Source organism: Filicampus tigris, chromosome 16 (assembly GCF_054856515.1).
Source record: "Filicampus tigris isolate MCC_2025a chromosome 16, RoL_Ftig_1.0, whole genome shotgun sequence".
In the NCBI taxonomy this organism is placed as follows: Eukaryota; Metazoa; Chordata; class Actinopteri; order Syngnathiformes; family Syngnathidae; genus Filicampus; species Filicampus tigris.
Window position 1 is genome coordinate 9,437,153 of NC_141232.1, and position 22,114 is coordinate 9,459,266.

The window sequence follows — 22,114 nt, forward strand, 5'->3', positions numbered from 1 at the left end:
GAGATAATTAGGACCGAACACATAAATACAGTACTTTTGGAGACTTGGAAACATTCTACATGTTCAGCGATAAATAAAAGATTTATTTAATCGATCTACGGCCGTTTTGGTGAGTTTGAAATTATCTTACCGCTACTTTCTTATAACGCTACATGTGTGAATGTTAGCCAAATGTTACCATTGTATCTCGGTGGAAATGATGTGTACTAAGTGCACAATTTTATTATTTTGATTTATATGGACACATTTATTAACGTTACGCGACGAAAGACAACTTGGCTTGTGGGGGGGGGCGTTGTGTAACGTAATGTAAGCATACCGTTCAGCCCGTTGTTACCTCTATTCTATTCTATTTCAAATTGTCCGTCATTTAAATTTTGAATTACATGTCTGTTCTTGGTGTTGGATTTTATCAAATCAATTCCCTCCAAAAATGCGATTTATACTCCAGTGCGACTTATATGTGGGTTTTTTTCTTCTTTATTATGCAATTTATGGCTGGTGCGACTTGTACTCCGGAGCGACTTATAGCCTGGAAAATACAGTAATAATATTTGTGGTTCTAATTAGAGGTGGTGTGGAATTGTATCGCATCATTCTGAGAAGTGTTGCTATAGTCAACTTTGCTTCATCATCCTTCCTTCCATCCATTTTCTAATGGACATTCTGTTCAATATGATACAGTGCAATGGAAGCCACCACTCTTGATTTTGGTTATCATGAGATCATCCCTTATTTACAAACCCGTAGGTTCGGTACCTATTGTTGTGGCCTATGAACCTCTAGTACGATATTGTGTCAGGCAACGCATTCTTCTCACGCAGCAGCGCGAGAGAGAGTGTGGCGTGTGCTCGGGAGTGATCGTGACAAATACAATTAGATGTCTTTCTTCTTATTTCGCCATCTCTCGCTATCTGTCTCACTTTGACTAGCCTTAAGACGTTATGTACACAGAGCCAAATGGTGATGTCACAATAAATCCCACTCAGTGCATGGGCATGCTGGTGGGCCAGTGCGCCAGTACGCATTCATTTGTGTGTTGCAAATAGTAGTCAATGCAATTCATGCATGATAAATCAGAATATCCCAAATAAATTCAACGATGTATGTACGACTACCCAAATGCATATAAAGGTTGTTTTTCCCTTAACTCAATTCCCTCACTCCATTTGAGTGGATGATTCTCGCCACCATCATTGCCAACTGCATCGTCCTGGCCCTGGAACAACATTTACCTGACGGTGACAAAACGCCACTGTCTGAACGTCTGGTAAGGCAGACACAAACGATACGTTTTTCAATTTAACAGCACTATCTTCTTTCCTTAACCTCCCTGGTGTGTTCTCTCTGTCCTCAGGACGCTACAGAGATGTATTTCATTGGGATCTTCTGTTTTGAATCTGGTATAAAGATTCTGGCTCTGGGCTTTGCTTTCCACAAGAACTCGTACCTGAGGAATGGATGGAACGTCATGGACTTTGTGGTGGTGCTCACGGGGTAAGTGCCGAAATATATCAAACACACATTATGCGCGCGACGTTATAAAAACATGAGGTCAGGATCAGCTGTCATGTCAGCTGTCACAGTGTGCTGTGTGTGTGCCCTTTCCTCTAATGAATGGCCCCATCCTGAGCAAGGCAGAAGTCAGATCACAGAGCAGATCCGCAGGCAGCCAGCAGCCTGGGTAGTGAACAAATGCCACAACAATATAGTGCGCGCAGAGCGGGTGTGGGGGGAGGGGCTCATAGGGAACAGACATGAAGCAGGTGAAGGAGGGTTGCAGGCAGCAAGACGAGCGGGTCTCAAAACACACACACAAGCCTGAAAAAGACACACGATTTAGATTTGCACATGATGATTGATGATGATGTGCCCCATTGGGTGCGTGTACATACAGCATTACTTCATAAGAAGCTCTCTGAATTAGGCAGCAGGAGGCTACAAGATTATACTGGGTCATGTCGACAATCGTGTTTTTACGGGCAGGCTGAGGTGGTATCCAGCTGTGATTGCGGGGGCATAAAGTTTGGCTATATTTGCAGAATGAATCCTTTGATACTCACTCACCTGTGTACCCGTGAGGTTCACACATACACACACCTTTATGAAACTCTCTCCCGCTTTGAACATGAAAGGTACTTGGCCTTTCCGCCCATCTCTGGCCCATCCCTTTGATAACACACCGACCGGTGCGCGCAGACAAACGCGCACATTTCCACTTCAAAAATTCCTTTCCATTTCCTAGTCACCTTTTGTGGACTTGCGCCAGCTCGCTTCACAGACATTCAAAGACGAGCACAATTAACATGATTGTGAATAGATTGGCTGTCCACTGTACAACCTTGTTGGATGGCTGTTTGATATGTGTGCACCCGTGTTTCTGTGCCCAAGTGTGTGCGTGTGCGCGCACGTGTCGACCTCCGTATTGTAGTAAATTGCCTGACTGATTTGGCCCTGGGAATAGCTAAAGATAGCTGATTTTTTTTATGCCCACTATTGATTGTTAGTCCAATTACGCTTAGTTTATAACCATTCTTACAGTGCATGTCTGCAACCTTCAGCTCATTTTATATACAACCGTTGAATGAAGGAATTGGATGCAAAACAAGCACCGTTCCAATTACTTTGCAATCAAATGAAAATAAACGGAAACACTTTCCTTTGAGTGACTAAAAGAAGAAGAATGAGTGAACCGTGGTACCTATCACTCATTCTCATTATTTTGGGGTGTTGTGAATATAACATGAGAGAGCATTTTGGATGATGGGCTTCATAACAACAGCAAAAGATAAGTGGAGAGCGTATTTGGTCAGCCTTGTAGACGCAACTAATTAGCCTCATTTAGCTGAAGTCAGCAGGAACGCAGATGGCAAGTGGGCACATAAGATTATGTTTTTATAATGTCTTGCATTCCCGTGAGAAGGGGCAGTGGGAAGAGCAATACTGCTTAATGTTACTCCAAATAATATTGGGGGGGGGGGGGGGACTCTTAAAAATGGCCGGATTGCATGTACCTGTTTGATGTACATGCAAGAGCCTCTGATCGTCATTGGATGTCTTCTATTTGTGATAAAAGCTTCATTTAATGACCTACTTTCCACAGCGCACTTGAGAAAATGATTTGCACTCAATGTTTGATCTCCTAGTGGCATCTGTTTGTTCTGCAGGTGTGCATCTTTGCGCGTGTAGGTGTGTGTGCGTGTGTGCGCCTGTGTGTCACATATTGTAGCTCTACTATATATTAAAGTATGCAAGAGTTGTTGATGCGCAGAAAAGATAAATGGGGAAAACACCCTGACTCCTCCTTTGGCTCTGTTACCAAGGTGATACAGAGATTCTATCAATGAGCCAAGGTTGCTGTTGCCATGGAAACACTTATGAATGAGAAAGGGCAGAGTAACCGTGGAGACGGCGTGAATGAGGAAGTGCTTCATCGAATTGACAATGTTTGTCATAGCAGACTGTTTATAAATGGCATTATACTTGATTATTTGTAAGAGAAATATTTGTTAAAAATCAATAAATATAAATGTATTTTTAGTCAAGGATGTACGTTGCAGCCTCTCAGTTAGGTCTGTGAATTTACGGTCCAACATTCCCTGTTGTGACAAGCGCTCAGATTATGGGATGTCAGCACCTGCCAGGCAACTGTTCCCTTGTACCGCCACAATATCAAACGCACCGGGGCTGACGTGTCGTTACATTTCCCGAACCACCCCTCAATGAAATACTTCACTCCATTGGGCCTATTTTAGTGTGCGCAAAATTATGATTAATAATTCTGAATTTTGCACTCTCACTCCTCAATTAGAATGCCTAATAGCATTAAAAAATGCCATTGGTTTCTTTACTGCACACATTTTTAGATACAACCCTTCAATATGGGTGTCCACCCGACTGATATTGAGATTGAGATTTTAAAATTGTCTGCAATTTCATTATGTCAGCCTGTATTAGTTTCTGCTGATGTTGGACATTCTCGATCCTGCCTTACCGCAGCCTCTCTGTTCCATCATTGATAAGCTTTGCAGCCACGACAAGGATTGCCTTCCATAATCGTTTTAGGTGCCCAGTCAGTAAATGTTTTTTTTTTGTTTGTGTTTTATTTTGGGCCCAAACCAATACAATGAAAGAAGTAAGAATATTTGGAAAGGATAGATGAATGGCATTTGGGAGTAAGATATGGTTAGGCTCACCTGTAAAAAACTAATACTCAGTGTTCGAAGGAATGTTACTTAGCGTATTTATGGAAAAGTACAATCGTCCAATGGAGGCAATGCCTATTAAAGTGATTATCTATCTGTTGTTTTTTGAGTTCTCTTTCTGCCTTTGAGCAGGAGACTTATATCGATTTTTCAAGTGCGCCAGCCTCCTTTTTGTTAGACTTCCAGAAATAGGGATACAGTAGGAGGGGAAAAAAAAAGTATGAAGGGTACAAAATCAGTTTTGTTGAAGGACATTTCAAGGTATAAAACCCCTCAGGGTACAGTGATGCACTTTCTCTTCAGTCAGTGTACACAGTGGAGAGAGTACTTGCCCCGTGACCAAACCACGACCCTCTCAGGTCCACGGCAGCCTCATATGATGAGTTGATATCACACAATGTCGTTCCAAGGGCTAGCGATGAAATGTCACCATAATGCAGTTTTTAAAGTAACAACTAAGGAGCGCCCATAGATCCCGGGTGTATGTTACTTGCTATTTTAGTGTGTTTCCCAAACAGTACGGTCTGATTTGAAGCCTGCAGTGATTAAGACGCCGCTGTGTCACTGGAACAGCGGCAAGTGGCAATGTGTCAGAGTGACAGAATGGAAAGAAAAAAAAAAGAAAGAGCGAGAGGGAGAAGTGAGAAGGAGTGATGATTCACTCCGTGCGTCAGACGAGGGTCTGACTGGAAGTCTGGCGGCACAGGGGAACGTCTTTAGACTCTCCACACACGCGCATGCACGCCCACGCACACACACTATCTTGTTTACCATTCTTGATTCGCCTTCCGTTCCTCTAGCGCAGCATCAATTCAGTCTGGAAATACTTTGACTGCACTATGAATAAAAAATGACTGAAATGTACAAGTCAGCATCTCTCATTTTCAAGAGACGTTTCTCCCCTCTTTGCCTTGTCGTCCCTCCCACCACGTCCTCCCCATCACTCCGTCATCGCCCCTTTTTTTTAATTGCGTGCCGATGCAAATCAAATCATCCGTTCCCTCCCTCTCCCTGTTACACTTCACTGTCCACTATTGATCAGCTGGGCTCCTGCAGGATTTGCATATAATGTGCCTGCAGTTGTTTGGAATGACCCGTGGTTGGTTTGCGTCTTTCTGCAAAAGTGTGTATGTCTGGAATGTTTCCGGAGTGGAACAAACAACAAGCTCAACTTTCTTGAATATTGATTGCCCCTTTTGCATTTGTCCCATTCTCATTAGGATCCTGTCCACTGTGGGCTCAGATTTTGATCTGCGGACACTCAGAGCTGTTCGAGTCTTGAGGCCGCTCAAACTGGTCTCTGGTATTCCCAGTAAGTGTGCCATTTGAATTAACTGTGTTGCAATTTTTTTTTCTCTGTTATCCCAAAATTGGCCAACAAAATCTCAAAACTGCTATGAAATGAAAGTTCTGTTGGAGATTTGATAATAGGTCAGAGGAGTGTTTTCGACTGTAGGTTTTATTCAGCTTTTTTGTTATTTTGCATGATGCACCCAACTGAAGTGGTTCTCATGTGCACTTTGCTTTTTTTTGTAGTACTGTTATAGTAGCAGTGTTGTTCCAACTGCACTGCATAGCTATTTTTTACCTTTAGATCTCCATTACAGACCTCGGCAACCGTTTCACACCAAACTAATCTCAAAGGAAATGTTTCGCAGCATTCAAATAAAGATTTTGAGTCTTTATGTATCATTATCAATATTTTTTACCAAAGCCGTAAGATGAGTGAAGAATACTATGTCAGCTGTCTTTAAATGTACCAAAATACCAGTTTGTTGTTCCGCCTCAGCTAGGTCCTGCCAAGCTTCAAAAGAGAATTAAAACCAAGATGAAATTGACAAATCCTAATACCAAATGAGAACATTTGCAGAAACAAATCAACTGCAGATTATTTTATAATTAATCCACTTATGTGTGTCATAATATTGGAAATTCCAATTATGTAGAATGTAGATTTTTTTATTTTTTTATTCTGTATTATGTTAGTAGAAATATGCACTCATTATGTCTACAACCTGCCTTCAGGCTTACAGGTAGTGCTCAAATCCATCATGAAGGCCATGATTCCTCTGCTACAAATTGGCCTCCTGCTCTTCTTTGCCATCCTCATGTTCGCCATCATCGGATTGGAGTTTTACATGGGCAAATTCCACACAACCTGCTTTGACAATCACACAGGTACAGTAAATTGATATTGTGGGCGTGGAATTTTACCTAACTCGCACACTAATTACCCTTTATGATATTCATCAAAAAGAAATACTGCATTTACATGTTGTTGTGAAACACTGTACCTCATAACTTCTGCCCAAATCTAGGGGAGATCCGAGAAGAGTTCCCGTGTGGGACGGAACCTCCGTCGCGATTGTGTCCAGAGGGTACCACGTGTCGAAAGTACTGGCTCGGTCCAAACTATGGCATCACCCAGTTTGACAACATCCTTTTTGCCATCCTCACCGTCTTCCAGTGCATCACCATGGAGGGCTGGACTGAACTGCTGTACTACGTAAGTGCTGGTTCTCGTTTTTCAGATTTACATGACACAACCATAAATGACACGTTTCTTTCATTCTTCTAAAATATGGCTACATTTTATGAATCAGGACCATAAAGGTGTTGGTTGCATGTGAGTTTAACATGAATCGCTGGCATGGTCACCATAGCCTTGCTGAGCTTTCCACTCTTTATTCCTACATCAGCAGTGCTTGTCATAAGATGGGCTGCATCAGCACAGCCAGTCACCTGCAGTGGAATATCTACATGACAATATGTGTTTGGCTAGCAAGTAAAAATGGTTCACATTGTGTTTTTTTTATTTTTATTTTATTTATTTTTTTATAGAGGACAATGGCACATTTCCCCCAGTGTCAACTATGGGCATTTTTGTCCACAATTTAGAACAGCATCTTAGAAGACGGTGTCTTGAAAGGTGTAATGTAGATATCTTTACAGCATAGTTCTTGCTGTGGTCAAAATGCAACGAATTAGCCCTGACCCAACCCCAAATATTGAGTCTGTCTTTCTTTCAATTGACCACCAGTGGACTGGATCTCACTAGCATGTTACTGCAGGCGTTCGGCCATTTCCAATTCCGCCTCACACGGCGGTGAGTACTGTATTCATGGCGGCTAGCTGCTTGCTACTTCTAGCAGAAGCAGGGGTGAGAGTATGGATTTTAAGCGAGTTCCCTTAGCTTCAAGACAATGAGAGCATTTTGTCCTTCAAAGGCAACAAACACAAATGCACCACGCACATCTTCAAGCAATCAAGTAAGTGACACATTTTAGAAGCTAACACTTTAATGATGCTAATCTGCGCATCCGACGTCACTCAGTGTACCTCTGCTTTCTTTAAAGCCACCACTGGATAAATTAACCATGAAACCCCTCGACACACTTTTAAAATGTGCGCCCATATAAATACCATTCCTTTCTAAGAATTTCACTTGTCACTTAGTATAGCAGTGTAGCACATGTGTTACCAGAGCTTGACTGACAGCCGTGCAATCACTTCCAGGGTTCTTGGTTCTTATGGAGACGAGATGAGGGTCCTTGAGTGTTCTAACCCAAATACCACTGCTATTTTTCCTTTTATACCCACCAATTTCCAGTTTTCTCGTCATAGGTCCACTCCTGCACCGCGCTGTCCCTTTCGCTTGACGTCTCTCCATGTGTCCCTCCTTCCCGATGCTGCTCTATATTTTAAAGGCCCTTTTCAGCCAGAGTTATTCTTGCAGCTGCTGGAGAGAGTAGTGATAAAAGTTTCATGGTAAAAAAAAAAAAAAAAACGGTTTGTGGTACATTGGGTACACTGCAGTCATGCTAGCTTCCGAGTAGGCAGAGGGAAAGGAAGGATTGGAAGAGGCAATGCAGGGGGGCTATTAGGGCAATAAGCCATAGCGGGGAAGAAAAGAGCAGGACTAGAGGTAGACTTAGGGAGGGCGTGTTGATCAGTGAGATTGACAAGGGCTTCAAAAGATCGGAAGAAAGGTAGGAACTCAAGTGGAAAAGATTGAAGGAAATAATGGATGACTAAACAGGACACAGGAGGACAGCAGGAGAAACAAAACAAGGAGAAAGAAAACAATAAGGATGAAGTCGTCTCACAGTGATGATACGTGAATGGTTGGGATGATTTAGTTTTTCGAGGGTGCCCTCACAGGCTTTAAAATGTCTAATTCAAGCAAAACTGTGAAAGTTGAGCTGCATTATATCACTGCATCAACAAACTAGAATGGCATTAAGTGGAATAAGATCCTGATTTCGATAACCGCCTATTTCAGGTACTTGAATGCATTTGTTAATTTCTGAAAGATTCACCAATAATGTGGGGAAATGTTTAAGAAAAAATGGCACTCCTCACAATGTTGAAGTAGAAAAAATGAATCGTCGACAGCTTTATCATGAGCCGCACTAAAAATGAACTGTGATCTTCTTTGTGCAAACTAACAAATTAATAGTTCACACTCCTTGATGAAGGTACCTTAGCATCAATGGCAGTAGTGGAAGGTCACAAACCTCTGATGACCGTTTGTGTGTGTATACGTGTGTGTTTCCAGAGCAACGATGCCTCAGGGAGCGCATGGAACTGGATGTATTTCATCCCCCTTATTATCATCGGCTCCTTCTTCATGCTCAACCTGGTGCTGGGTGTGTTGTCAGGGTGAGGCTCTGCTAAGCCAGGCGTGTTTCTGAAAACAAAAAATATGCACCCAGATATCAGTTTAAAATATATTTTTGTGTGTGTATCCTCACAGGGAGTTTGCCAAAGAGAGGGAACGAGTGGAAAACAGAAGTGAGTTCCTGAAGCTGAGAAGGCAGCAGCAGATTGAAAGAGAACTCAATGGTTACTTGGAGTGGATCTGCAAAGCTGGTAAATAGATTCTAGCTCTTCATAGAAAAAATTCAACAAAGTGTTAAAAGTTTAAAAATAAAAAAAAACGTTTTAAATATATAAATCCTTGCAAGTATTCATTTTCAAATGATCACTTCTACAACATTCCTAGGAAATCACAATGCCCCACTACAGATGAGCTATTTCTTAGAACAGGGCACCATGATGGTGACCCCCTACCTTAATTAAACATCAGTTTTATCCAGAGGTACATTTCAATTGTGACGTCATCATCTACCTGTCATACTACAACATCAAGCTTTCTCTGCTTCTAAAGTGAAATATTCACAATGTTAAACACCTTGTTAACGTCATCGATGCCTATTGTTGCCTCCAGTTAACTTTCACCCGTTGACTTCTTAGTGTTAAGCATGTGGTGGGGCCTGTAGGACAGATGCAGAGAAAATATGAAGGAGGCTTGTTGAATCGAGGACAGGCCTTAGATCTTCTCGAATAGACAATCTACATCAAAATAAGTCGAGTATTAAAATAAAGCAAGGGTTGAACACCCTTAATCACCGGGAGCTGTCAAGAAACAATTAACGATAGCCTACTATTTTTTCATTCTTACAACTTTTTGACCAGTGTATGTGAAAATAAAATCATTTTACTTATGTGCCCTTATTTTAAAATGAACAACAACTAATTATTCCTTTGTTTTTTTTTTGCAGAAGAGGTTCTCTTGGCAGATGATGAAAATGAAAATGATTATGATGGTATGAATTCTTTCTACTGTTTTTTTTATGTGGCTGTCTGTATTGTTATATGAATTACTACTATTAAATGTCACACTACTGTCAGTGGAACCAGAAATGTGTGTGAATGTTGAGAAATGCTACCAACTGATGCAAAATAACAAACAAGAAATTAACAAAGAACCGTCATGGTGATCAAACATCACAGCACATCATACCAATCCGCATATCATGCGAATAGCCCCTAGTGGTTGTGACCAGTATAGCAATGTCATTGGCGTAATCTGATTAGATGGTACATTTCTGGTAATGCTTTGAAATAGCATCATCATGAACTCATCATTGATCTTTGGCTTCATCAAATTGTGATTTGATCTGAATGCAGATTACTGAATTCAATACGGGCTGCTGCTTTCTGTTCCAGGCTCCCGCAGGAGAGCCACCAAGAACCACAAGAGCAAAGCTGAGCTTCTAAACCCAGAGGAGGGGGAGGGAGATCTGCCAGTTGGTGAGACAACACACACGCACGCGCACACACGCACACTCCCAAAGGCAAACCACAGGTACAGAACATACAGATGCTATCTTGCATATCAGCATTACCTGACCCTCCTCACCTTGTCTCTCCTTCATTCTCCTCTTTGCTGATATGAATTCCTACTCTCGTGTTACCCTTTCCTCCCCCACCCTCGCCCCGTAGGCCGGAGACATGCTGGAAGTCATGTTGTTAGACCATATAAGCATGTTGAACGTGCTCCATCTGTCCATTTATTCATTAATGAATAGCGAAGAAAACGTCTTAAGTGACTTCACATTGTCACTGGATGATATTTTGAAATTTATTGGAAAAAAAAAAATCACGCTCATTCTTACACATACATTTATGAAACAATTATACCCTCTGGGCATAAGAGATAGTGGAAATTGATTTAATCCATTAAGCTGTTTCACTTCTGCTACTAATAATAATAACAATAATAGAAATAACACACATTTGGAGTGTGTTTAACAATTTTGTACAAACTCAACCCATTAATTGAAAATAGCTTGTATAAAATGGTATGTTTGAAAATAAATTAACCACTTTAATGTTTATAATTTAATAATCATAAACGCTCCAACTCGTAACTTAACAGAACAAAATGCACGTCACATGTTTTAAGCAATATGCTGACTGCCACATTGATCTCTATTTTCAACTTTTAAGGCCTATTAATCCTGAAAATTTGAGTAGTTTTCCAGGTGATTTCCTTCAGATTTGGTGTTACCGCTTTAAACAATGCAATCAAAAGATCACTACCCGAGCTACCTTACGTACTTCTTCCTCTTCCGTCTTTTACTTCATATTTCTCATCCTGTTTCTTACCCTCTCAGGTTCACCATTTGCCCGTGCTAGCTTAAAAAGCTCCAAGCTAGAAGTCTCAACTTTCAAGAGGCGAGAAAGGCGGTTGCGCTTCTTTATCCGACACATAGTGAAGTCCCAGGCCTTCTACTGGACTGTTCTGTGTTTGGTGGGCCTCAACACGCTGTGTGTGGCGGTCGTGCACTATGACCAGCCGGAACCACTCTCAGATTTTTTAAGTGAGTCGAGCAGATGAATGTGTGTGTGCGTGTGTGTGTGTGTGTGTGTGTGCAAACTATAACCAAATCACTAAATATATTGTTACAGTAATACATAGAATCAAACAAAGCAGGGCATGATTATCTTTGTAATTATTTTTTTAGGTCTCACTCATGGTGTCCACTTCCTGTGGACTGCACACCAATCTTTTTTTGAGTTGACCTGCGTAGATTCCCTCAATCAATTTGATGAAGTTTTCATACTATTTCTTTTGAATGGTGACCACAATGACAAAGCGTTTGTTAAGTCACTAATACTTGAGCATTTTGTGGCCCTGAATAGGGGAATATCCTACAGATAACAGGATGGATGGATTCCTCTATCTCTCTCTCGTGTCCATCACTTATTTTTGTCTGCTTCCCTCCTGATAGATTACGCTGAATTTATCTTCCTGGGAATATTCTTGACGGAGATGTTTGTCAAGATGTATGGTCTGGGAAGGCAGGCATACCTCAACTCCTCTTTTAACTGCTTTGACTGCATCGTGAGTACCACTGCAACTAGGGACTAACCGCAAGCACCACCAAAAAGACTATATATATATATATATATATATATATATATATATATATATATTTATATATTTATATATATATATATATATACACATATATATAAAATAGGGGTGCAACTAACGTATAATGAATAACGATGATTTGCATGTACCTGTTTTCACAAAGGTGATCTGTGGCAGCATATTTGAAGTGCTGTGGTCTTTTATCCAGCCGGGCACGTCATTCGGCATCAGTGTTTTACGAGCTCTCAGGTTATTGAGGATCTTCAAGGTCACCAAGTGAGTGTCTTGGATTCAGATTCTAGTGTTATTATTTCTCGTTTTCAGAGGACATCATTGAAAAAAAAAATTGGAACCCTTTCTCTTTTTTCCAGGTATTGGGCATCTTTACGGAACCTTGTCGTATCTTTGCTCAACTCCATGAAATCCATCATCAGCTTGCTCTTCCTCCTCTTCCTCTTCATAGTTGTCTTTGCCCTGCTGGGAATGCAGCTCTTCGGCGGACAGTCAGTGCTGTTTCATTCATCCTTCCTTATTTTACAAATTTTGCTGTACTTTTAAGATGCTTTAGTGCGACTGTTTCTCCTTTTTTTTTTTCAAAAATCTAACTCAAATCCATTTCTTTTTTTTTTTTGCCTTTTCCTCCGGCAGGTTTAATTTTGAAAATGGCACTCCTTCAACAAACTTTGATACCTTCCCGGCAGCAATAATGACAGTGTTTCAGGTAAGCAGAGTAGACAGTGTGACCGTAGCAAAGGGCAAGAGTCGAACGCCAGAACATGTCTAATTAGCTAATTACAGATAACAGAGCAACACTTTTTGCTCTGGCATGCACATAGCAGCAAGCCATGTGCAAAATCAAATGTTATAAAATCCCTGAGACAATGGCTTTAACTCACTAATGTGTGTTTGCGCATGCTTGTGTCCAGATCCTGACAGGTGAAGACTGGAACATGGTGATGTATGCCGGCATCAAGTCTCAGGGCGGAGTCAACAAGGGCATGGCCTTCTCCGTCTTCTTCATCGTGCTCACACTTTTTGGCAACTGTATCCTTTGCTTGCCGAAGTGAAAAGATGTACAAAAATTATTCATTCACATGTGCGATACACACACACACACACACACACATTGTGCATTTGAAAAACTTTTATAGTTTGTGATTAAACATATTGTCCTGCCTTGAGTTTCTGGACTTAAAGCAGAACTGTGCTAAAAACGTGGTCAACACTGTAAACTCGCATTACTATGTGATATCAAAATACTACTGTTCCTTTTTTGTTCTCAGGAGGCTGTGCCTGGTGTGAAAATGTGTACAAATAAACCAAACGCCCACTCAGTGGATTTCCTCTAACTCTTTACTCAGATACTCTGCTGAATGTGTTCTTGGCTATCGCTGTGGATAATTTGGCTAACGCACAGGAGCTAACCAAGGTGCAACCCAGCTCGACATTACCTCATCATGATTAAAATTTTGTGTTTCTTTCACTCTACTTCCTCCATTGACGTCCTTTTCCTCCTTCTTTCGCTCTTTCCCGCAGGATGAGCAAGAAGAGGAGGAGGCTGCCAGTCAGAAGATCGCACTGCAGAAAGCCAAGGAGGTGGCGGAAGTCAGCCCCCTTTCAGCTGCCAACCTCTCCATAGCAGCGTGAGTTTTGATCCATATATATGTGTGTGTCTATATATTTTTTTGTCAAGAATAAAAAAAAGGAAACATAATACATTATAAACCGAGGGGTACATTTTTAACATTTTGCCTCATGGCCATCCAAGTAAACAGATTTCTCTTTTTTTAACCACACTGTGTACAATCCAAATGATTTTGAAGCTGTTGTGTTACGGTGCAATTCATACATTTTATACACAGTGACGCTCACTCACACAAACTTGCACTCACAAAGGTTTAACAACAGCAGGGGAACACAGCATGAACACACACAACTCACAGTGACCTTTACTCTACCTGTAGCTCACACGGTTACTATGAATTGGCATTATGAGCACACAAAACACAAACATACACGTTTATGTTACATGTCCTCATGTCACATCCCAGAGTATGTGTCATGATCTGTCTTTTGACTTTGGTTTTTAATTTCATGTTTTTCCTTGCGTTCCTTTCTGACTCTCGTTAAGTTATTGAATCCACCTGTGCTTGTCATCCCGGTTCCTTGTGTTAGCCAATCAGCTCCCGCCCACCCTCTGTGTCTTGTCCAGGTGTTCCTCGTTGTATCGTCAACTTCTCTGTATTTAGTTGCTCTTTCTTTCAGTCCTCGTTGGTTCGTTCCGTCACGAAATGTTTGGAGGAGGACCCAAAAACAGGAGACAAAAATCAATTGTAGTCTAAAGTGTTTAAAGGAAAACAAAAAGGCCAACAAGGCACTGGAATATTTCCCAAAACAACAAAGCTCAAAAGGAAGCTAAACAAACACTAGGACAGGACTTGAGCTGACTTTACAACAGACTAATGACAAGTGACGATGAACCAACAAGAACTGAAAGAAAGAGGGAAAGTAAATACAGACAAGTTGACGATACAATGAGGAACACCTGGACAAGACATAGAGGGTGTGAGGGAGCTGGTTGGCTAACACAAGGAACCGGGATGACAAGCACAGGTGGACTCAATAACTTAACGAGAGACAGAAAGGAACACAAGGAAAAAACATGAAACTATAGTCAAAAAACAAACTCAAAAGACAGATCATGACAGTATGTTGTCTTTTCTGTGTTGTGCATGTTAGTTTGCGATGAATATTTGTTTACTTGTCAGGAGACATTAATTTTACATGGAAGTCCTATCTCGGGTAAATATTTTCTTTTCTGACATTCATCTATTGTGTGTGAAAGTGAGTGAATGATGGATTTAAATAAAAAAAAAAAAAAAAAAGATAGTTTTCTATGACGTGTAACAAACCCAGGGCATTGGTAGTGTATGAATAATGCCTCAAGAGGCTATTCCATGGTGGATTTAGAAAGAAGGATACTGTAAAAAGCTACATGTAAACTATTAAAACTTTTATCATTTGAAATATACTGTATAGCTTACTTTTGACTTTCTATGTAAAGATGCTATCTCATTTTCGTACAGAAAAATTTCAATTATAGTTACATTTATTTTTTACAATTATGGGAAATTCAGTGACGCATTTTGAATGAAATAGAAATGCTCATGTTAAAAAAAAAAAGACAAAATTAATAATATAGAAATAATTTGACAAATAGCGAATTTGGAAGGAATGTTGCATTAAAATAAGAATTTGCGCAGTATTGCCAACTGAAAAATGTATAGCTTGAGAAGATAAATGAGGATTTGACTTTTCCTTGATCCTTTTATGGAAAATGAATTGGCATAAAATCACACAAAGCCAGCATTTGAAAAATGCCTAGTCATGAATGAGTCCAGTATGTTTTTGTTTAGATCGCAAACTAACTGAGACGGTAGTTTTTTTTGCGCTCGTTTATGATGTAATTTATCAGCGATTCATTTAAACGCAGTCTTCTTCGACTAATTGATTAACGTAATATTGGAGAGTGAGGATCCGCTAACGAGATGATAACTGAGACTTTCAGACGAGTGAGTGAGTGAGTGCGAGTTTGGGTTTGCATGTCTCCGTGTACATGCAGGGTTGCATTCCAGAATGTGATGTATTTAAAAAAATAAAAAAAAGAATCCTAATTAGAAGGGGTAGATCCATTTTGGAATGAAATCCTCACTTTTTTTTTGTGCCATCTCACTCACCAACTGTTTCCCTTCTCAGCAGCAAAGTACACAGTGATTGTCACAACGCTACTGACCCATTTCTGGACTGGTATTAATTTTTTTTGTATTTGTTCATTTATTTCTGATTCTCTTCTGTTGACCTTACAACCATTCCTCTTCTCCTCCCCATGTTTCTTTGTCTCCAACCTTCTAAATAAACGGTCACCAACTTCTCCTCTGCTACCTTTCCAAGCGCACATCTTGTGTTGCTGCAGCTTACAGTAGTGACAGCAGTACAGTCATGACTGAAATTGGAAAAGCGGTGGTCACTGGTCATTTTTAGTGTAGAAGTTGGTTGGTAACTATAAGACTTGTATAGCTGCTGTCATCAGAAGTACAGTAAAATCCAATAAATTTGTTAGTAGTTTATTGAGCTGTGTGTACATTTAATCATTAGTAATTATAATAAATTCTTACCTTACTTCAGTTTTACCCCCAACTTGGTGTCCCTACATGGCTTCCAAAATCCCATGCACATTGCTTTGTGTGGACACTCACCCCAGCGTGTCTTCATAACCTATTTATAATTTTAGTGTTTGTTTCCACATCATCCCCACAGTGTGTGTTTGCTCAGATGTCGTGAAGCAAGTCCTCACAATCGCCTCCCCTCATTCTCTCCACTGTGTTTGGTTTCACAGTAAGGAGCAGCAGAAGAACCACAATAAGGGCCTCAATAAGACTGTGTGGGAGCAGCGCACCAAGGAGCTGAGGAAGCAAACTCTGGCATCCAGCCGAGAAGCCCTTTACAACGAGCTGGACCCCGAAGACCGCTGGAAGGCAAGGACAGGGAGGGAGGAACACAACAATGTAAAGGACAAGGCAAAAAATGCCTCTAGACTTGTGTTATCAGTGTACACAAGTGATGGCTATGAAAATGTTATGCTTCTTTTCTCTACATGTTTGCGTTACGGTGGAGGCTCTCAAGTCAAACCAGGACACTGATAGACATAGGAACTAATCAAAATAACTGGTGTTTATTCCAGCTCAAATCGTCATCTAAAATGTCGTCATGCGTGGCCACGGATTTTGCGGCATATTGACATATAAAGTATATTTTCCTAAATTTTTCAGTTGAATTCCAATCTTTACAAACTTAAGAGGTTCCACTGTTTTTTGTTGAAATTTTCTATTTTACACTTTTTAAGCAATACAAACATAGTGACCCTTCATGCTCAGGTCAACTACTCACGCCACGTCCGACCAGATATGAAAACTCACCTGGATCGACCTTTGGTGGTTGACCCCCATGAGAACCGCAACAACAACACCAACAAAAACACAGACAACAACCCAGACCTCTGCTTCGGTCAGCAGCATCCCGCCGATGACCTCCACAGGCAAACGCACGAACACACTGGTCAAGGAGGCCCCGTCAAAGCTCCTCTAGAGCGAGGCGAGTCCACTGAGAGCAGGCGCAGCCGTAAAGGTACGCACCACCATCGTAACTCCCATGTACGATTGGATACAACTGTGATTCCCGGGCCGGGCTCGGAGGAGAGGCCAACTAGGCGCCATCATCATAATCGCAACGGAAATCGAGGGACAGGGCAGTCCGAACACAGGAAACCTAGATTGCATCGCAAGAATGATGAAGACGAGGACGGCCGAGAAGGAACTGGAAAAGCAGGAAGACACAAGAGCAAAGAGGTGGATGAAGGTGGGGAGGTAGGAGAGAAGGAATCAGCCGGTGATGGAAGTGAGAGGAGGCCAAGAAGAAATCGCCATAGCAACCAGACAGAAGGAGAGGTGAAGAAGATGTGCCAGCATCGACGCAAGTATGTAGAAAACACACCATTATATACACTAGACACTATATGAATAGAATTGTTGTGATGCCTGGTCATTGCATCAATGGTATAAGAAAATAATGGTGGAATTTATAGCTTTCATTGTTCTGGGAAGCTGTTCAACAAGGTTATGGAGTGCATCTATAGGAAACTGTGCCTGACTCACAATCTGAACAAATTCACCCAAGCATTCCTTTTTGATCTTTACTTGGTCATGGTGGAATTCCCCAAACAGTTCCCCCAATCCTGCATAAAAATGTCTTATTAACAGAAATAAAAAGGGAACAGATAGAGTGTATCTCAAACGCTGATATTAGGTTGGGTTTTATGTAATTAGTCCATATTGTTAATGATGATGACATTTTCTTTTCCAACACTGATAATCTACAGTATTCTCTTCTAATCTCAAAGTGCATCCACATTCATCTCTCCAGGGACGGTAGTGTTCTGAACCTCTCCACCACAAGGCCAATCCAAAAGAGGCTATCCAGGCAAGACAGGCAAGACAGTGAAGATATGGACAACCTGATGAATACCAAACTGGTTTCTGGCTCCGCCCCTTCCAACGATCAGCACCCAAATCCACTTGCCAACCACACGGCGGCCCCTGGCTTTGAATCTGCCCTCCAACTCGCTAAGAGTGGTACTCGAGGGAGTTTAGTCCGGTTAGACAGCTACGGGAACGTCGGACATCGCCGTGCCAGCAGCATCATCAGACAGCCCCGCCTTGACCACACAGTCGTGGACATGCCAATTTTTCCATCCACCAATGCCATCCTGCAAGGTAAAAACAGCACCTTGTACATGACTTTGATCATCCCTTTCGTCTTGACCAATATTCCTCCTCCATGTCTTTGTTTTGAACCCAGTCAATAAAAATGCAAACACAGAGCCTTTACCACCGAAGGAGGACAAGGACGATGATGATGATGCAAAGGGAGGCGATGGGGGACCCAGGCCCATGCCTCCCTTCACCTCCATGTTTATACTGAGCACCACCAACCCGTGAGTAGGACGCATGGGCCCTTCACCCAATTTAAGACCATTTCCACCAAGTGGTACATTTCAGTTGTGTTTTCTCGACTTTGTTGAATTCATTGGTGAGTTACAGCGTCACGGTGCTGTAATGGGTCTCACCCATTTATCACGACGCTTTACACACCATGTAGTAAGATTAAGGTTTGTAGTCTGTACCGCAGGACTGAACTGTACAACTTGATGGAAAAATGGCTTTAGAGGAGCAAGCCTACTTGGCCTTGTTTGATCATCGGATTTAGATTGGAATCTCAAAAGGAAAGCGGATCTCCTCTAATACCACAGACAAAGCTATTCTGTATTCTTACAACACTGATAGGATGATATGCAGTACAATGAAAAGAACAACTTTGTCCACTCGAAGGTTTCGCCGGGCCTGTCACTACATCTGCACCCTGCGCTACTTTGAGATGTGTATTCTGCTGGTCATTGCCATGAGTAGTATCGCCCTTGCTGCCGAAGACCCCGTCTGGCCCGATTCTACTCGCAACAATGTAAGAATGTCGTTTAATCCTGCTTGGAAAAAAATGCGCTGTGATTTTATCTGTTTGTTTTTGATTCAAAAGGAGTGAATTAGTGCACCTTCCCATCTTCATTTGACAGAAAATGAAAAGTACATACACACAGCAGTTACTTAATTAGGTATGGTCGTACAGAGAGCCAGCAAGGGCTTTATCTTCAGGCAATATGGTTTCATTGGACTTTCACTCTGCTACATTATCTCTAGTCTCTTTTCCTTAAGGACGAATGCAGTTTGTCCGCCAAAAGAGCATTAGCTATCCTATGAGTGTCATTCATCTAATTCCTCTGTCGGTCTGTGTAGGTCTTGCGCTATTTCGACTACGTCTTCACGGGAGTCTTCACATTTGAGATGCTAATTAAGGTAAAAGAACTGTCTTTTTTTTTATTTTATTTTTTTTAAAGCACTGCCACAGAACTTGAATTTCTCATCATGTTGTGTCTTTCTCCTCAAGATGGTGGACCTGGGGTTGGTCTTGCACCAAGGCTCTTATTTCCGTGACTTGTGGAACATCCTTGACTTTATTGTGGTTAGTGGTGCGCTGGTGGCCTTCGCCTTCACGTAAGTGTCCATCCTGCCTACCTTGTCTTCTTGGTTCTTTTACTTGCAACCTCTCTGTCCCTCTCTAATCATCCATAGTTCCTACCTGTGTTTTTCTCTTTGTGGATTTCCTTCTCTCACACACCGGTTTCCGTCCTTCTCCATTAAACTTAATATCCTCTCCAGTTGACCTTTTCCTCTCCTCCCCCATCCTGTCATTTGTAAGCACGTTCAGTTTCTCCTTCCTGTCTATTTTGCAAGAGGCAATGACCACTCCACCTACCAGTAACCCTTTAGTGCCAGGGCATTCTGGACTTAATAGTCAGTGAGTCATTCAAGGTTTTGCTAAATTTACTCTCAATATGATTTTACACAATGAAATCATCTGAAGAGTACTTTTTTCAAATAGGGGTCACCTTTAAAGATGGGTTTGGTGTATCTGTTAAGACCAAATGACTTGGATAATGTCTTGCCCCACCTCTTTTTTGCTGAAATTCTTGCTGTTGTGGTAGTATTGGCAATTACTTCATTTGAACTTGAACATATTAAAAGACAATATATCGCATAGGAAGCAAAAGCAGGTGTGACACTTGACATTGTTAACTTAGTTTTATTATTTGGACTGACTGTCAAGATGATAAACGGTGTTCCTGGATGATATTTGGGCCATGCCCCTTATCACATTTATTTCATGCCCTTTGATAGCATTAAGATAAACTGACACATCTGATGAGATTCTCCCCTCAATCAATTTGTGCTATTGAATGTGAAAAACTATTGGGCAAAACAAACCAAAAATGTTTCTGTAATTAAAGTCAATATAAGCTTGAACTATAAATGTAATGTGCGTAAAATGGGGGGGATTAATTTATCTCAGCATACCAGCGAAAGACCTGCTTCTCCTTTTGCTGTTCAACATTGTCATAGATTCTAGGCCGCCATGAAGATGAAAAATTGCTTGTCCTATAAAGAAACATAAATGTAGCATGAAGTTCCCCGGGGTGCTTGTTGTGCTGTGTCAGTTGTGTAAGATTATTTTCTGCTGGTCCTTTTTGTCACGAACACTATTCCTGTAGGCTCTTATGTCCCTTTTAATCTCTTTTAAACAAACTTGTGACCGCTTGCCACATTCTCAACATTTGGCATACAATATTCCATGTTATGAGAACTTTGGAACTTTCCCCCTCAGGTCTGGAATTAAATGCTAAACTGACATTTGGCTTAACGATGCTTCTCCAACTAGTCGTAGCTTTTTTTTATAAATACTAAGAATACATTTACATATGTTTTAAATTTCTGTCTGTGTTAGGCAAGTCTACATCGGCCAATGTGGTCCATGCTGCATGGGAAGTCTAAAAGTCTGTTTCCCCGTGACAGGCATTGCAGTCTCATGCACATCCTGATAGTGTCTTAACTCAATTGACTGAAATGAAACAGCACTCCAGAAAGGCTCAGCAACATCATTGGAGATGTTTATCACTCCTTTAAATCCATTTAGTCTGTCTGAGGGTTCCGAGGGCGTTGGACTTGGACTTGAACTGTTAAAGGTCTGGCTAGACCGATGAAAAAAGAATCCCCCAGCAGACTCAGTACCAGATGTAAAAAAAGTACATTTATTAAATCAGAGAGCATGCTAACGCGAGAATAAACAAAATGCGCACGCACCACGCGAGGACACACAAGGAAAACTAAAAGCGAAATGACAAAAGGTCGGAGTAAAAAAAAAAAAAAAATGCCATGCCAAGCTCACTGAATAAAGTAGCAAACAAACAAAAGTAACTCAACGATCATAGCCAAATTACTTACAGGGAAGTCAACCCAAACATTTTTTTCAGTGACAGACGCTTACCCCCTGTGGCGTCCGGCCGGCTGGAGGAACACACCGCAATGACGTTAAACTGACCATTAAAGTACCTTCTGCGCATGCATAAGATGTAATACCCTTCCATACCATCGGCGGCGGTAGTCACCATTTCTCATGGTTAGAAAACTCCAACCGGAAAATTGGAAATTATACAAACGTAAACAATGCATTCAGCTCTAGTCTTCGCTCACGATGAACTCCCACGTGAAGTAAACCATCACGTTCTTGACACGGTATTGTGAAATACTTACATTGTCAACCTTCGCTCTTGTACTCACTCACTGTTTTTCCGCATTTGTCACTTCCAGTTGGTACTCCGCGCGCTGATTTGCTAGCTAACAGCCAATCACAGTGACCAAATGTCACGACTGGCGACGCAGATTCAACATACGTAAACGCCCCCAAGACGCTTACAGACGGATTACGACACTACGACGGTGGCCACTACACCAAACAAACGGCGCGTTCAGACGCCACCACGCTTCACGACCTCCGACGTCGATTTGGTCTATCAGGGCCTTAAGGAGCAGTGAAATGTTTTCCCTTTGAACCCTTCCATTAATGTGTCATTGATTTGCCGTATACAAAATCTGCCATGTTCTTAGAACAACCCTGAGGACAGACCTTGACATTTGAGTCGTTCTTTAGCTCCCACTAGATAATGGTTGTTTCAGTTGCC

At 41.4% G+C, this 22,114-nt stretch overlaps 1 protein-coding gene and 1 long non-coding RNA gene across 18 annotated transcripts in view; one reads left to right on the forward strand and one right to left on the reverse strand.

Annotated features, from left to right (window-relative positions):
- Positions 1–22,114, forward strand: part of cacna1aa (calcium channel, voltage-dependent, P/Q type, alpha 1A subunit, a) — a 65,832-nt gene that overhangs the window by 12,592 nt on the left and 31,126 nt on the right. For 9 of the 16 annotated variants that reach the window (XM_086055915.1, XM_086055914.1, XM_086055903.1 and 6 more), the window contains 25 exons: positions 1,164–1,270; positions 1,358–1,497; positions 5,426–5,517; positions 6,231–6,383; positions 6,524–6,711; positions 8,764–8,867; positions 8,962–9,077; positions 9,770–9,814; positions 10,218–10,301; positions 11,168–11,374; positions 11,786–11,898; positions 12,095–12,207; positions 12,303–12,434; positions 12,580–12,652; positions 12,858–12,975; positions 13,293–13,360; positions 13,468–13,574; positions 15,688–15,738; positions 16,328–16,496; positions 16,866–17,464; positions 17,911–18,260; positions 18,346–18,481; positions 18,876–19,005; positions 19,335–19,394; positions 19,486–19,592. In XM_086055915.1, coding sequence (XP_085912041.1) covers positions 1,164–1,270; positions 1,358–1,497; positions 5,426–5,517; positions 6,231–6,383; positions 6,524–6,711; positions 8,764–8,867; positions 8,962–9,077; positions 9,770–9,814; positions 10,218–10,301; positions 11,168–11,374; positions 11,786–11,898; positions 12,095–12,207; positions 12,303–12,434; positions 12,580–12,652; positions 12,858–12,975; positions 13,293–13,360; positions 13,468–13,574; positions 15,688–15,738; positions 16,328–16,496; positions 16,866–17,464; positions 17,911–18,260; positions 18,346–18,481; positions 18,876–19,005; positions 19,335–19,394; positions 19,486–19,592 — 3,562 coding nt within the window. The remainder of the gene's footprint in view (positions 1–1,163; positions 1,271–1,357; positions 1,498–5,425; positions 5,518–6,230; positions 6,384–6,523; positions 6,712–8,763; positions 8,868–8,961; positions 9,078–9,769; positions 9,815–10,217; positions 10,302–11,167; positions 11,375–11,785; positions 11,899–12,094; positions 12,208–12,302; positions 12,435–12,579; positions 12,653–12,857; positions 12,976–13,292; positions 13,361–13,467; positions 13,575–15,687; positions 15,739–16,327; positions 16,497–16,865; positions 17,465–17,910; positions 18,261–18,345; positions 18,482–18,875; positions 19,006–19,334; positions 19,395–19,485; positions 19,593–22,114) is intronic. The other 7 variants (XM_086055913.1, XM_086055916.1, XM_086055917.1 and 4 more) reach the window with 4 other exon arrangements.
- On the reverse strand, positions 12,490–14,429 carry LOC147134584 (uncharacterized). 2 transcript variants are annotated; one of them, XR_015090143.1, is made up of 3 exons: positions 14,076–14,429; positions 13,383–13,604; positions 12,490–12,980 (listed from the first exon to the last, which is right to left on the reverse strand). It is a non-coding gene; the product is annotated as an uncharacterized LOC147134584 (long non-coding RNA). The 2 variants fall into 2 exon arrangements; XR_015090142.1 differs by having other exon boundaries at positions 12,490–12,985.